Genomic DNA, 15,392 nt, shown 5'->3' with positions numbered 1-15,392 from the left:
CAGCATATTATACATTAAATCACAAACTTTATTATATTCGTTTTATAAGGACATTTGGAAATGCATACAAATAGAATATTCAAGTAGCATCAATCCTTCCTGGTGGAGGTGAGCAGTTCCTCTGACAGCTGTGGTGAAAGCTGCAGGTCTGAGGAGACAAACAGAACTTGAGACAGGAAGAATTCATAAAAATGTTCCTTTTGTTTTCTTTTCCCAAAAGATGAAAATATGAGTAAAAATATTTTTCCTATCCATCAGTTTTCTGCTGCTTATCCAATTCCAACATTGCATGGAGGCTGGAGGGTATCCTAGTTACCATAGAGTACACATAATGGAAAAAATGTTGCTTTATAAGCTGGAATAGTTTCAAGTTACTTTTAACTCGAGGAGTTACTAAAGTGTGGTTAGTTGAAAATCGTGTGGCATGATTATGTATTTCATCTGGATACTGCAAATACAAGTAAGCCATAGTATAATTTAGCTTGTACAGAAAGCCAAGAAAGTTTATCGTGCATTTTATCAATACTTGTATAATATGAACACCTTAACACTAATCTGGCCGCCCTATTTTGGACTAACTGAAGTCTGTTCAGATCTGTCTTATTAGCTGCTGACCAAATGATTGAGCAGTACTCTAGATGAGATAATACTAGTGCATTAATGACATCTTTCATAATTGAAGAAGTGATATAAAAAGAGCATTTCCTAGCTATAGCTATGCCCTGTCCCATTTTCTTAATAACAGAGTTGATGTGCTGAGACCATGAAAGGTGGTGGTTTATGGTAACACCAAGTAATTTAATCTGGGTGACCTGTTCTAATACCGATCCAGCTATGGAAAGATTTAGTTGTGGGCTGTTGACTAAGCGTACTCTACTTCCTATTAACATGGATTTGGATTTCGACACGTTTAAAATCATGTTGTTTTTACTTATCCAATCAAACACGTTCAGCAAATCTAGTTGTAATACGCTTGTCAATTCAGAGTAGCTACTGGCTGAATAAAACATGGTGGAATCATCAGCATACATTACAAGATGAGATTTATCCAGGACATACGGCAAATCATTTGTAAAGACTGAGTAGAGAAGTGGACCGAGGCAGCTGCCTTGGGGTAGACCACAGTTCATTTCACAGCCCTCCGAGAAATAACCATTATAATAAACCTTTTGCCTTCTTCCAGACAAATAACTTTCCATCCAGCACAAAGCAGCTGGTGAAAATCCATAACATTTTAGTTTATCTATCAAAAGATCATGATTTATCAAATTAAATGCAGCACTAAAATCCAAAAATACCACCCCGGCCAGATTCCCATTATCTAGATATTTGTACCAGTTATCTGTCATGTGAATAAGAGCTGAACTGGTGGAATAACCAGGTTTGTAGGCATGTTGAAACTGAGTGAGTAACTGATTTTCTGTTAGGTAATGTTGAATTTGTTCATAGACAATCCTCTCCATAATTTTACTTAGAACGGGGAGTAGACTAATAGGTCTGCTATTGACACCATTAAAAACGTCATTCTTGTTTTTAGGAATGGGAATTATTTTCGATTCTTTCCACTGCAATGGAAATAAGCTGCATGCCAAAGATCTATTAAGTATGTGACATATAGAAAGGGACACAAACTTGGCTGCAACTTTGAGCAGTTTCCTGTCTATGTTATCAGAGTTGGTTTTTATTCTCACCTGTATCCCTGTAGTCCACTCTGGTGAGGAAAAGGCCGTGGGCTGGAGCAGCCATACCCTGTGGGTAGGCCAGAGAGTCTCTCGCTTCCAGTATTTTCTTCAGCTGGGGTACTGAGAGCAGCCCCTGGCCCACTGCCACCATTGCCCCCGTCATCCTCCGCACCTGGAGGAAAAGGCCAGATAAAGAGGTTTTACACAGAAGCATGCACAGCTTGCTTTAAGAGATTTAATGTTTACTTTATTCTAAATAAAGTTTCAGTCACCACCAGCAGATGTCGCTACTGGCTCGTAATCTCACACGCACAGAAATGGAAATATAACTTGAAAGAAAATCTGAAGAAGATTATCAACAAACCTGCTTATATAGAAAAGATTTACTTGTGAAAGTCAGCTCCCAGGATGGTATCTCTCTGGAAAAAGGAAATAAAATTTGTGTCTTAGCCACATTCAAAGCACTACACATGAAATGTTAGATTAATGAGACCAAGGCCAGCAGGCATGAAGTCTACATGGAATCACGGAGAAAATGTGTAAGGATAAAGAAAGGTTAAATGTTGCCACAGGAGTTGAAACATCGCACTGCTGTCTAAAGCACATTGTGAATGGTTGTCAGATGTAATATTATTTAGTCTGATAAAAACCACTAAGCAAGAGTGTGGATCCAAAGCACACCTACTCATTTATTCCTCTGAGTGAAAAAAATATTACTAATTAAATAAAAAAGAAAAAAAAAAAGAAAAAAAAGAAAATAATCCAGCCTCATATCTTTACATCTTAAGTCACTCTTGTGCAGCAGTGCTGTTCCCGCCTGTGTGAATATAACTGATGTGACATTCATGCCAGGCATCAAATGAAGCCTGGGTTTGTCATCATGCACAGATTTGTTTAAATGTCACACACTAAATATGGCACTGCAGCTTAGCCCCAACAGGATTATGTGTGATGCCACATAAAATATTATTATTATTATTATTATTTTGCCCCTGCCCTCAAAAGGGAAAAAAGAAAGGAAGAAAAAAAACCTCTCCCTGATTCTTATTTTGGGAAGGACAGGGTGAACTAAGGAAACAGGCACATGGGAAGAATTGGGTCAAATGCAAATTTGACTCAGTGCTTGCTGTCTGATTACATTCGACATGTAGGAAATGTAGAGACAGATTTATAGAGCAGGGCTTTTAGCCCGTGGACTTGGAGGTCAGTATCTTCAGATGAGAATAAAGCACTGCTGGGCCTCTTGTTGCACATTTGCAGCGCTGTGTTATTATTATAAAGCCAGGCTGCTTTAAGCTGGTAGGAAGCCAACAGTAACTCACAGAAACACTCATTATAACCAAAGTTTGCAGAAGAGCACAAAGCATGTGGAACTGTGAAGCAGATGGGCTCCAGCAGCAGAAGACCGCACCAGGTGCCCCTCCTGTGAGCTAATTTTCATTTCACCCTGTTTACTGAACATGACAATGAGTTGAGTGTACTCAGATGATGTCCGCAGTCACCAGATCTCAACCCCAAAGAGACCCTTTGGGATGTGCTGGAAATGGAGAGCCACATCACGGATGTGCAGTCAGGAAATCTGCAGCGACTGTGTGATGCTGCGGTTTTCCGCTCAGTCTGAATTTTTAGTTGTTAATTTTGCTCAGATGGGCGGACAAGCTGGTAGCATTGACATGATAAGTCAGTTAACTACTTTATTATTTATTAATAGACTTAATCAAGCAGTAAGCGTTATGCTAGCTTTATGATGTCCTTTATGAACAACGGTGCTTTGTCCTTAACGCTAGCATGCTAATGATTATAACTGTAACAGGACAACAGCTAGGTGCTCTGTTAAGCTGTGCTTAATGTAATCATATGAATTTTTGTACACCTACCAAATTTTATGGGATTGTGGCAACACCTCTCGATTGGATTAGATGCTGGTGTGGCTTAAACTAATGGTAAACAAACAAATTAGGGATGTCACACTTCCTGCTGCGGCACGGTTTGAATTCTGCATATATTAATTTCAAAATGTGAAGACTTGTTTTAAAATGCACACCTACCAAATGTTAGCATGTTAACATGAAAACAGAGTCAAGGCTACACAAGGCCCTAAAATAAATAAATCTCTGTTCACTTATGCATGAAAATAAGATCAAATATTTCGGGAGGTTAGAAAAAAGCCCTTTTTTTCAACTTTGAATGGAGACCAAAGTAGTCAGCCTCACAGACCACATTTCCCCGTTTTAGGATCAAAACTTTAGTTGAACCTTAGACTCCTCAATAATTCATCAGTCAGTTTCTTTTCATTTTATCACCGTTTCTTAGAATAGTGACCCTCATGAAAAAATAAACACAGCTCAGCTGTAGGCTTTCAAAACCCGACAGAGACCAATGTGGGCCACATTGGATCATTCATGGGAATTCTGCAGAGGGTAGAAGAAGGGAAAACAAAATCCAGCAAAGACCTGACACAGCACCTGAGAGATGAATCTGGCCTGTCAGTTGATCCATTTACTGTTTACCAAAGCCTCATCAGAAATTTAATCCAAATTTGTCATTACTTGTTCAAATTGTTGGCAACATGTACGGAGGAGGAAGTCAGAAGTAAAGTACAACAGTGAGTGTCTAAAGCCATCTGCAAAATATAATGGAGGCTCTGTCATGGTTTGGGTCAACATTTCAGCCAGCAGTGTTGGAGATTTGTCAGAACTGATGGAAACATGACTGCAGAAAAGCGCCATCAGGCTTTGATCCACCGTGTAACAGCATCTGGAAAGCAAATGACTGGTGACAGCTTCATTTCTCAGGATGACAATTATCCCAAACACACTGCCAATGCAATAAAAGTGTACCTGAATAGAAAAATACACAATGAAACACAGTCTGACCAGAGCCTGGACCTCAACATTATTGAAGCAGTGTGGGATCATCTTGACAGAGAACAGAACACAATTCAACCAACATCCAAAGAAAAGCTTTGAATGTCCTTCAAGATGCCAGGAGAACTATTCCCGAAGACTACTTAAAGGAATTACAGGGATGTTTGCCTGAGAGAGGTAAAGGTGTTTGTACCAAGCATTGACTTTGTGGTTAAAAAGCTGCATAAAATTGTACAAACCTTGTTTTTTGCCTTACATAATGTATCCAATTCCACAATAACTTGGTCGTAGGTATTGTGGTCTCAATACATACTGTGGCCTACCTGTGGAAGTGAGCATATGCAAAGGAGTTTCCCTGCTGTATACTGATCACATCCATCGTCTTCACAGGATTTTTGAAAGGCAGATCAGAGTTGACGGCCCTAAAGCTGCTGAAATCGTGAGTCCCAAGCAGTAGGGAAGCTGCCTCGTGCATAGCGTCCACGTTTAGCTCTCTGATGAAAGACAGAATAAAGAAAAACGCTTTTTATACAAGTGACCATTTACAGTATTACAATGCATTTGAAAACCGGGAAAATGTGAAGATTCTGAGGTCATCAGAGCTCCTGAATCAAGATTCGAAAGCTAACTCTTGATATTGCAGCGTCACTCAAGAGTGACCTGGCTGAACAGCGAGGTCAGCCACAAATGTACACATGAAGTACATCTTTTCAGAACTCCATGAATAATTTAGTGGAAAACTTATGTAACAGAAAGATAATGCCACGTGAGCGAGCAGAGCATGCCCACGACCAGCTCATTTAAGGCAGAGAACCAGAGCGAGCCGGTGATTAGATTCTCTCCAGTCTCACGCTTCATTTGCTGCTTAAATATGATCTGACAAAGAGAGAGGGAGGAGAGAGAGTGAGCGGGAAAAGGGAGAAGTGTGCTGAGTAATAAAAATTTTAACATAAGAATCAGGAATGAATGAAGATGTGCAAAAAATATCTTAACGGTCTAATTAACAAATCATTAAGTCCTTACTTTTCGCTATGTTGGGAGGGGGGCAGCTGTGACCAGTTGGTAAGAGGGAAGGAAGACAGAACTGACTGATGACCAATGATAACGTGGTCACTGAATTCCAACATTCAAATAATCTTAAAAAATTGTTTAAAAAAAAAAAAGTAACTTTTTTTTATTGCAGTGGGAGAAATGGAGCGAGTGTGATGACGCTGGAGAGGCGCATCAAAGAGAGGAAAAGAGAGACGCTGCTGAGGCTGAGACGCTCAGGGGTGTGAAGAGCAACATGAATGTTGAACATGAGAGAGCGATAACAAAGCAGAAGATCCAGAGAAAGAAGTTAGTGAAGGAAGGAAGGAGAAAAAGAAAGAGATTGAGAGAAAAAAATGGACAGAAGCAGAAAAGAAGGGAAAGAAAGGATGAAATGCGTGGGTGTTGTTCTGCACGTATAAAAGCCCGCAGCTTATCTTGCCCTACTTTTCCCCAAAAAAGTGAGGAGAAAAAAAGATACAAACGCTCAAACACAAACTAAAATGTTTCTCTTTGTGGCCAGTTTTTCCAATCACAGCTACAAGAACCTTGTGTAAGCTTCGAAGCCAACGCCATTTAATCTCTTTCCTACTTTTTACACTCTATGCATCCTCTCTCCTCTCCTTCCTCCTCCTTTGTTTGCATTTTGCGCATCAGCTCAGATAAAACACTTCGTTTGGCTGTCTCTAATGTGCACCTCCTGCATGGTGCATGTGGACTATTCATGTGTTCAATGTGCCATTTTTCTGGTCTGAGTCTCCATTACACAGAAAGAGTGTGTCTCTGCTTTTACACATATACACAGTCAGATTCAGCTTCAGACTGAGCCCTTATTTATTTCTTTTTTTAAGGCAGACATCATGCACATGCACACTAACACATGAAAAAGAAAAAGACATGACTGAGAAAAGGGAGGGGTGGTGCATAAACTGGGATAACTCACGTGTTGCGGAGGCTCCAGCACAGATCCCAGTCTGTGAGGGGAAGGAGAGAGTGGTGGGAGATTCCTAACGCTATTCGGTAGACGTAGGTCCGAGACTGGGCACGGAAACGGGCATGGAAGTCATGAGGAACACGGTGGGCACGGGTGATCCTGAAATAAAATGGACAAAGAGAAGTGAAACCTAGGATTTAGGATGAAGAAACTTGAAACATGCACATTCATAAATATTCTTATACATCTGCACTGAAGCCTGGAGGTGATCTTTAAACATTCAGTCTGGCTGTTCAGTGAGAACAAAACTATCTCTGATTCTTTCTTTGTAGAGGCAGTCCCATAGCAAAGATGGTGTCAATGCTCCTTTTTGTACTCCCAGCTAGAAAAACTGTGTACAAGCCATGCTCCAAAGTGCCAGCATTGCAGCTTTTAACACAAAGACACACCAACAGAGTCCTAAAAAGGCTGCCAAGAGCACTGAAAAGCCAGAGCTTATTTTAACACAGTTAACATCAGAGCAGAATCTCAGGCTGAGCCTCTCTGATGCGATTCCAGCAGGATAACACGAGACACTTCCTGTGTTTTTGCGCGCAGAGGCAGGGACTGATGTAATAAGTAACAGACTGGATCGATTCCTGATTCTGCGAGACGTCTTAAAGTAGACTGAAGAATGACACTGGCATTTCTGGCTACAGGTTCTGCACGTACAATTGAATTACTCTGCTGCGTGCAGTGTTGTTACTAAAACGATGAACCAAACTGAGATTTACAGAGAGTTTGAACAAAAAGGGGATTCCCCCCCCCCTTTTTAGTAGTTTCAAGCTGTCCTCGTGCCTGATTGATGCTACAGCAGTAATGAAAATATCTGAATCATTTTTGATTAAGATCAAGAATTTATTGTCAGATTGCACAGAAATTCACTATTTCTATCGATTTAATGCAATGCAGGGCAAATCTTTCCTCCTTTGTCTCATCACAGTATTACAGTCAGTTATAACAACAGCTGCTATGCATACTATTACATTTAATCAATAGCCAAGCTTATAATCTGCACTGACACATACTCAAAAAGCCATGTTTTACCATTTAAGAGACGTAATACTTAACTCGCAACCACTGGCCATTTTATTAAGTACACATTGCGAGCATCAAGGTGGACCCACTTTTGTCTTTAGAGCTTCTTCATTCTGATGCTGTTTGAACTTCACGGTGTCAGCAGCGCTGTGAAAAACGACTTCTCCTTGTTCCTGATTTCATGCTTGCTTCCCGATTTACACACTTACAAGTTTCAGATCATCAAACAGCTTTTATTATTTGACAAAGCTAACCTGAGTAAATGCAGTTTTTAAATGATGATTTCATTTATTGAGGGAAAAAAGCTATCCAAAGCTACCTGGCTCTATGCAGAAACAAGTCCAGCAAACCATGGCGAGAGCCATTATCCAGAAATGGGAACAACTTTCCCAGCCAACCAGTTATTATGTTTAGGAACCAATTTTTTCCCCACATAGGGCCTTTTTTTTTTTTAATTAACAAACGAGGGTCATCATCTAAAAACTGCATTTTGTGTTTACTCTGTTATCTTTGTCTAATATTTAAATTTATTTGATGATCTGAAGCAAAATTAGCAAATCCCAGGGCAAATACTTTTTCACAGCACTTTATATGCTTAATTGCACGGAGTTTATGCCAGTTACTGATTAAACAAGCAGCTAAACAGGTGTGGCTAACAAAGTGCCCAATGAGTATTTATAGCTGTTACAGCGGTTCAGCTTGCTAAAATTTGCGATTTAGATGTAAAACCAAATAACACCTAAAGCTGATGTCAATGTTCGTCTTCAAGCTTTTGTTCATGTACCGAAAGCACCGCACAACAAATGTATTCTAATTCATGTTAATTCATCTTGTTCCACAACATATAAGAAGGCAAAGATGTAAAAATTTACACTAATAATGACAATAAAACAAGTGGCTCCATATTGCACAAGGTTTACACATTTGCCTGGTTCAATCCTGGTGACACAGATCCCGCTGGGCTTATCTCAAGGAGGGCACATGGCATACAAACCTGCCAAATCAAATATGTGGAGCTACCTGCTGTGGTGACCCCCTTGACCCCTTTTAATAATAAAACACTTATAATGACAATACTGTGACAGATGAGGTTCCTTAATTCTTGTCTCTGTAACCTTCAAGAACAAAGAGCTGCATTCACCTGCATCAGTGTAAAAAGGACTGCACAAAGCACATTAGCACCCTATAGTGTTTGATCACATGTTTGTGCCAGCACACAGAGCACGCATTCAGTCACGCATATGCTTGAGAATGTGTGCGACGGCAATCGGTATCTGCACATGTGTATGTCTATGTAAGCGTGTGTTTGTGCGCAACCGGGGAAACTAGGTTAGGTTTCCAGGGGAGGAGATTGGGTGTGACACGTGGCAGAGGAAACCCTTGCATCTGCCTTCAGCGGCCGCACCAATGTGAAGTGACAGCCTTTCGATGGCCTCCAAACCCCACACACACACACACACACACACACACACACACACACACACACATACACACACACACACACGTAAAATTTTCATTAGCAGTGTACAAAGCATGGTGTCACACATTTGGGAGCTGGGGCATTGTTTAGCATGGCACTATTTTGCTATTCAGCAGTTTCCTTTTATGCAAAAAGAGCCGGTAGTTTTAGGCTAATTGAGGCCAATTTTCACAGCAGCTCAGAAGACAAATGAAGCTGAAGGAGAAGAGAGATTTTTTACAGTGTGCAGGCTGTGCTCAAATCTCGCCTTGGCTCTCTGTCTCTGGAAGCAGCAGATGAGCCGTATCGTCATTGTAGCTGTAACAAAAGCTCTTCCCGCTGTGCAAGATGGGAAAAGATAGTTTGGGATGTCAGATCTGACACCACAAACTGCTTTTCTTTCACACCAACAGTAAAACGTTCTATCTAAAACATATGAAGTGTGTTTGTGTATGAAACACTTTTACATTTTAAGTGTCAGCTGAAAACAAAAAGTGTATATAGAGTGACGAATGATGCAGTGTGTATCCACGTGTGTGCATGTGCGTGCTAAACAGATGCTATACACCAAAAAAGCAGAGCAAAGATAATCCTTTCTAACCTTCTCTCTGCAGGTTTGGGGATTAGCAGTTTCTCTTTCTTTCTCCCAGCGTGCGCTGTTCAAACTCACTCTCTTTATTCAGACTCATCTTTCCACGCCCTCTCTCACTGGCACTGACTGCATTTACCCAATACCATCTCTTTATCTATTGCTTTGTTCTGTACTTCTTCTCTCCAATCCTGACTAAGGAACAGAATGCCACAGCAGCCCAAACCAAAACAGCCAACTATGGCTTTGAATAATGTAAATGTATGTAATGAAGGGATTACAAGGGGAGGAGATGAAGAAAACACAGGAAAAAAACGAGTCGGCAGATACTCGTTTGCAGCAGTATTTAAAGATGCCCTTTTCCATTACATATTCAACAGGTGAACTTATGGCATTTCACCACAGCTATGTATATCCCAACTGTTGAGGCAGATGTTTAAGTCAGTCATACTTCTTTCTGGGATTTATTTACCACTGTATGCCCCTCAGGATATGTATCTGTGTATCTACGCTCAACACGTACTGCTGCTCCCTGCTCGTTATCATAAATATCTAACCAGCCAATCAAATGGCAGCAAAAGGCATACAGACATGGTTGAGATGACCTTTTGAAGTTCAAGCATCATAATTGGGAGGGTAAGTGATTTATGTGACTTTGAAGGTAGTATGGTTGTTGGTGCCAGACAGGCTGGTCTGAGTATTTATGAAACTGCTGATCTGCTGAGATTTTCCTGCACATCCATCTCTCGGGTTTACAGTAAATGGTTCAGAAAAGATCAAATATCCAGGAAGCAGAGGTTCTCTGGGCAATATTGACTCAGTGATGTCAGAAAAGCATTGCCAGACTGCTTTAAACTGTCCGGAAGGCAACAGTAACCAATATAAACACTTGCTACAAGCAGAAAATGTATGAGCACAACCCTTTGAACCCTGCAGCAGATGGCCTACAGCAGCAGAAGACCACACCAGGTCTTACTACTCTGAGCTAAGAACAGGAAACTGAGACTACAACTCAAACAGCCTCCTCTGAATTGGACAACAGGTGACTGAAAAACATTGCCTGGTCTGATTTCCGCTTTGATTCAGATGGTAAGGTCAGAATTAGCCAGACACAGCATGAAAGAGTGGATCCTCTATGGTGGTTTAATGGTGTGGGGAATATTTTTGACAGACTTTTAATACCATCTGGGCATCATTTAAACACCACAGCCAACCTGAGTATCGTTGCTTTTATGCTTTCATGACCACAGTGAACTCTTCTTCAGATGGCACAAACCTCAAACCATCACAAACTGGTTTCTTTAGCATGACAATGTGTTCACTGTACACAAATAAGCCCCGCAGTCCCCAGATCTCAATCCAATAGAGCACCTTTGGGATGTGATGGACTGAGAAACTCTCATCATGGATGTGCAACTGATAAACTCTGCAATAACTGTGTGATGTTTACATATCAATATGGACCAAATTGCTTCCAGCACCTTGTTGAATCTACGCTTGAAGAATTAAAGCAGTTCTGAAGGCAAAAGGGACTCTAACCTGGTACTAGCAAGGTGTACCTAACGAAACAACCAGTGAATGTACGTCTGCATATGTTTGGCCATATCCTGTGTGTCTCCATAGTAAACATTTCTATTTTTATTTCTCATTGGTGTTATTTATGGAGCAGTCAATCAGGTTAAATTGTGCCAATTATAAAAATTCATAATAGCTTTTTGAAAACTATTTTGATCAGGCAAAAATAATGCCAGGAATGGTTTCTATTTATTAAAAAGTACAGTGCAGTTAATGAATAAAAATCCTGCTTGGTTTGACCACCTATTGCCAACAACAGAGAACACACTGGCACTTGCACACTGTTTGTCAAGCTACTTGACAGGTCAGTTGTTACAAGATGGCAACACCATCTATCAGAGAAAACACAAGGCTGCTGCTTCACCAGCTGACTAAACTGCATTCACTCAGTGTAAGAGGATTAAAAAAGAAAAGTCACATTTAGGTCAATTTCTTGGCGGGGGGGGGGGGGGAGGGGGGGGGGGGCGCAAGATCAAGTAGTGCTAAAGGAAACTACTTTAGCACTCATCCAGGTTATGTTCACATACCTTTTGATGTCTCACTGTTTCTATAATGTGTTCAGAGAAAACTGATCTCAGAGACAGAGAAATGTATTTTTATTTGGCTTAAGTGGCTTAATTACATAACTCAGAGACTTACAAAGTCATAAAAGCACTCATGCACTCACCAAGATTTTCAAGACCCTTTACTCACCTGATCTGTTCTGTCCCGAGGTGGAAATTGAGCGCCTGAACAAGAACATCTTCAGTGAACGGCAGCTTGTCATTCTTGCGTTGCAGGTCAAAGTGTGCGGAGTTAGAGAGGGCGTGGACACCCATGTCCGTCCTGCTGGAAACTGACAGGGATACAGGATTGACTGGCCTCAGTCGCTGGATTGCATCCTACACAAAGACGAAAAGATCTTTTTAGATATTAATAGCTTTGGGTTGATAGCCTAGAAAACAAATAACTTTTTTAAAGCTCACTTTCAAACTTCTGAAGCCACTCACAGCCTTGTCTGCCTCAAATAGTTATCAAACAGAGCTGTGAACAGAGGCATGATGTGACAAGAAAGACTGATCTTTTTTTGCCCTGTAATCTGTGTTTCCTTCTCTCTGTGCTTATTTTTGGGCTTTTTATGCCTTTATTAGAAACAGTAGACAGTAGAGAGCTGACAAGAAAACAAGGAACAGACAGTGATCAAGAAAGACATGCAACAATCCACGAAGCAGCTGGATGTGAAACAGGAACCTTGTTTATGCGTCATATCATAAGTTTGGTGATTGTAGTGCTCAACCCAGGTGTGGAGTGCCACACCAATAAGCTGAACTTCATTATTCACCCTCTGGAGTCAATGGGCATGTTGGCACGTCCAAAACAAATGACTGATTTTTGACAACTTAGAAGCACGATGGAGCCTCGCTTAGTCCATGTTTGGAAAGAGCAGAAAGTACGGACTTCAAACTGTATGCCAGGTTTTATTCCTAACAGTGCAGTTATATGGATTTTTATGACAGTTTGATGCATATAAGTCCTACACCACAAAAACAGATTAAAGCCAACAAATTAACAGTGTTTCTGTTGTGAACACATCTTACTGTAAATAACACAGAAGCTATTTAGATATTTAATGATGTGATAACTATGAAAAATAACATATGCAAAAGCAAAAATGTTCTAAATCACATTTAATGGTATATTTTAGATCATCTCTAAAGATATTTGGGATTCAGGCATTTAGGGTTTGCGCTTATGATCCCAAGGGGTGGATGTAGCTCAGGAGGTAGAGCGGGTCATCTACCAATCTACCAATTGCATTACCTTTTGCAAGATATTAACCCTAAGTTGCTCTTAGATGCATCCATCGGAGTGTGAATGTTACATAGAAAGGGTGCGAAAGGGAGAATGAGGCGTGTTGTATAAAGTGCTTTGACTGCTCAGGTAGAGTAGAAAAGGACCAGTCCATGACTTAGACCTCAGAGAGTTAGTTTTATTTCTTTATAAGCTTACTGGTGTGGCCCTTAACATTAGTCCCATTTTCTCATGTGGATCCTTGCTGCCTTTGAATCATTTATTGAAACCGCCTTTAATCATCAGACAGCAGTCTGATCATTCTCACTTTTTAGATTTTCAAAAGGCATCGACATAAAGTTGAGATTGTAAAGTTTTTTTATATATACGACAAACAAGCCCAGAAAAAAGGATCCAAGTCAAAGATTAATGAAATGCTTATGCATTACACCATATGACGCTGCTTTTGATGAGTGGATCAGAGACCTAGAGGATTTAAGGCCTATAATGAATTACTAAGCTAAGCAGACTCATAAAGTCATGACACAGCTTTTTAAGCCTAACTACATTTAATACTAGCAGCTCAAAGGCAACTTGTCACCTGATTAGCTTTAAGTGAGTTAAAACATACCTCCAAGTGGTCCTGGACCCCTTTCTTCCCCAGCTGATGTGGAGGGACTTTCACTGCTCCACTGCAATAATGATAACAGTAGTGGTATATTCAAAAATAATAATAATAAGATATAACATCTCAGTGTGCCCTGTAACCTACCGGTATTTTGTTCCGATGTACTGAAAAAATATGAGGTAACGAGCCCGGTTGTGCATGTTGACTCGAAATGTCACTGTGCATGTTCCTCGTTTACGAGAGTGGAAAAACTGCAATGCAGAATCATTTCATGGATCCAGCTGTGACTGATGTCCCTGCAGACTGAACCTCTGGTGAAACGTTCCTGTGCTAGCCAGACACGACCCCTCACCTCCAAGTACCACCGAGAACCCTCTGAAGTGTAGTCCGGAAGTCCACTGGAGACAACAGCTGTTAGAATTCTTCTGTTGACATATGAGAGCGCACGTTACTGTGTCACGAGGCCGTAGTACAGTGCAGACCCGATAAAAGAGCTGTTACAAGCGCCGCGTGATAACTAGCAGTGAGATGGCACGTGCACTGTATGACTCTATCCAAGCTGTGACACCTATGTTCAGTGCACGTTACTACACAGCAACATTTCTGGATGTTTGCCTCCTTCCACATTGTAGCACGTCGCATTTTGATTACGTCGCTCCAGCCGCAGAGCCTTCTTGCTCCAGTCATTGAAGCCAGATACTGTACTCACGTTTAAGATTGGTCGACAGCAAGTAGTCAATGTACCGCTAACAAGAGCAAGCGGTCAAGCGGAGTCAAGCAAAAAAGAAAAAAGTTTAATGTTTAAGATAGATTGGCCATAATTAGTTATATCAAATCTACAATATTATTTTATTTATTAAGTTGTCCACTTTTTTAGGTGATTTGTAGGTGTCTAATTTATGATAAGGTTAATAAGGTTAGTAAATTTAAGCTCATTCAAAGGCTCATATGTTTACAAACCACTGTTGCTATTTTCTTTAAGTCTATTCTCTGTGCCCCCCAGAGAATACACATACCTACACATTTTCCACATAGATGATGTTTAAGCTGATGCTAATCATGAGTGAAATATCACATGCATAAGCCAGTTTTTGTGTTTACAAACACTGTATAGACAAAAGTACAGGACCACCTACACATTACACCCACAGTAGCTTTTAATTCAGTTCAATTCGGTTTTATTTGTATAGCGCAAAATCACAACAGCAGTTGCCTCAAGGTGATTTGCGCTGTTAAGGTAAAGACTCTACAATAATATAGACAAATCCCAACAATGATGGGCATACGGAAAGGAAAAAATCACTTTTAACAGGAAGAAACCTCCTGGAGAACCAACAACCAGCCTAAGAGCACAGAGAAAGAAAGAGAGACACTTTAATGATCAAACACAAATTGATGTATAAATACAGAGAATGAAAACATGCCAGTGAAGAAAAAACTTTCAAAGCATCATGGGAAGCCCCCACCAGCTGCTACAGTCTATTGCAGCATATACAAGGTTCAGAGTTCACCCGATACAGTCCGAGCTAAAAGTTTAATACAAAAAGGGAAGTTTTAAGACTAATCTTAATATCACAGAGATTACCTGTCTCCTGAATCCTAACTGGGAGAATCCACAGGAGAGGGGCCTGGAAGCTGAAGGCTCAGCCTCCCATTCTACTTTAAAAAACTGCTACAACCATAAATAAGCATGCAGTTTGAAAGCAAAGTGCTCTGTTAGGATAAAATGGTACTATGGGGTATTTAATATCTATCTATCTATCTATCTATCTATCTATCTAT

The 15,392-nt window shown here is 40.5% G+C and overlaps 1 protein-coding gene across 1 annotated transcript; it reads right to left on the bottom strand.

The window, feature by feature from the left end:
• Nucleotides 1–7: 7 nt before the first annotated feature.
• On the bottom strand, nucleotides 8–14,236 carry pusl1 (pseudouridine synthase like 1). The gene is made up of 8 exons (XM_085273578.1): nucleotides 13,755–14,236; nucleotides 13,614–13,674; nucleotides 11,906–12,093; nucleotides 6,522–6,671; nucleotides 4,873–5,043; nucleotides 2,047–2,101; nucleotides 1,692–1,854; nucleotides 8–148 (listed from the first exon to the last, which is right to left on the bottom strand). Exons 1-8 carry the CDS (start codon nucleotides 13,808–13,810, stop codon nucleotides 90–92), a joined length of 903 nt encoding a protein of 300 aa, XP_085129704.1. The 5' UTR covers nucleotides 13,811–14,236; the 3' UTR covers nucleotides 8–89.
• Nucleotides 14,237–15,392: the final 1,156 nt, after the last annotated feature.

The sequence above is a fragment of the Mchenga conophoros genome, linkage group LG5 (genome assembly GCF_057382185.1).
Source record: "Mchenga conophoros isolate Kocher_MC1m ecotype Shallow Benthic linkage group LG5, M_conophoros_male_GT1.1, whole genome shotgun sequence".
NCBI lineage: Eukaryota > Metazoa > Chordata > Actinopteri > Cichliformes > Cichlidae > Mchenga > Mchenga conophoros.
Note: the sequence above shows the minus strand (reverse complement) of the source record. Positions and strands in the feature narration are given on the sequence as shown.

Coding starts and splice junctions, on each gene's coding strand:
- pusl1 (XM_085273578.1), bottom strand. CDS start 13,810: ATGCACAACCGGGCTCGTTACCTCATATTTTTTCAGTACATCGGAACA. Junction 6,672..11,905: donor CTCGGGACAGAACAGATCAG/GTGAGTAAAGGG, acceptor ATTTTATTTCAG/GATCACCCGTGCCCACCGTG. Junction 5,044..6,521: donor TGCTGGAGCCTCCGCAACAC/GTGAGTTATCCC, acceptor GTCTTTCATCAG/AGAGCTAAACGTGGACGCTA.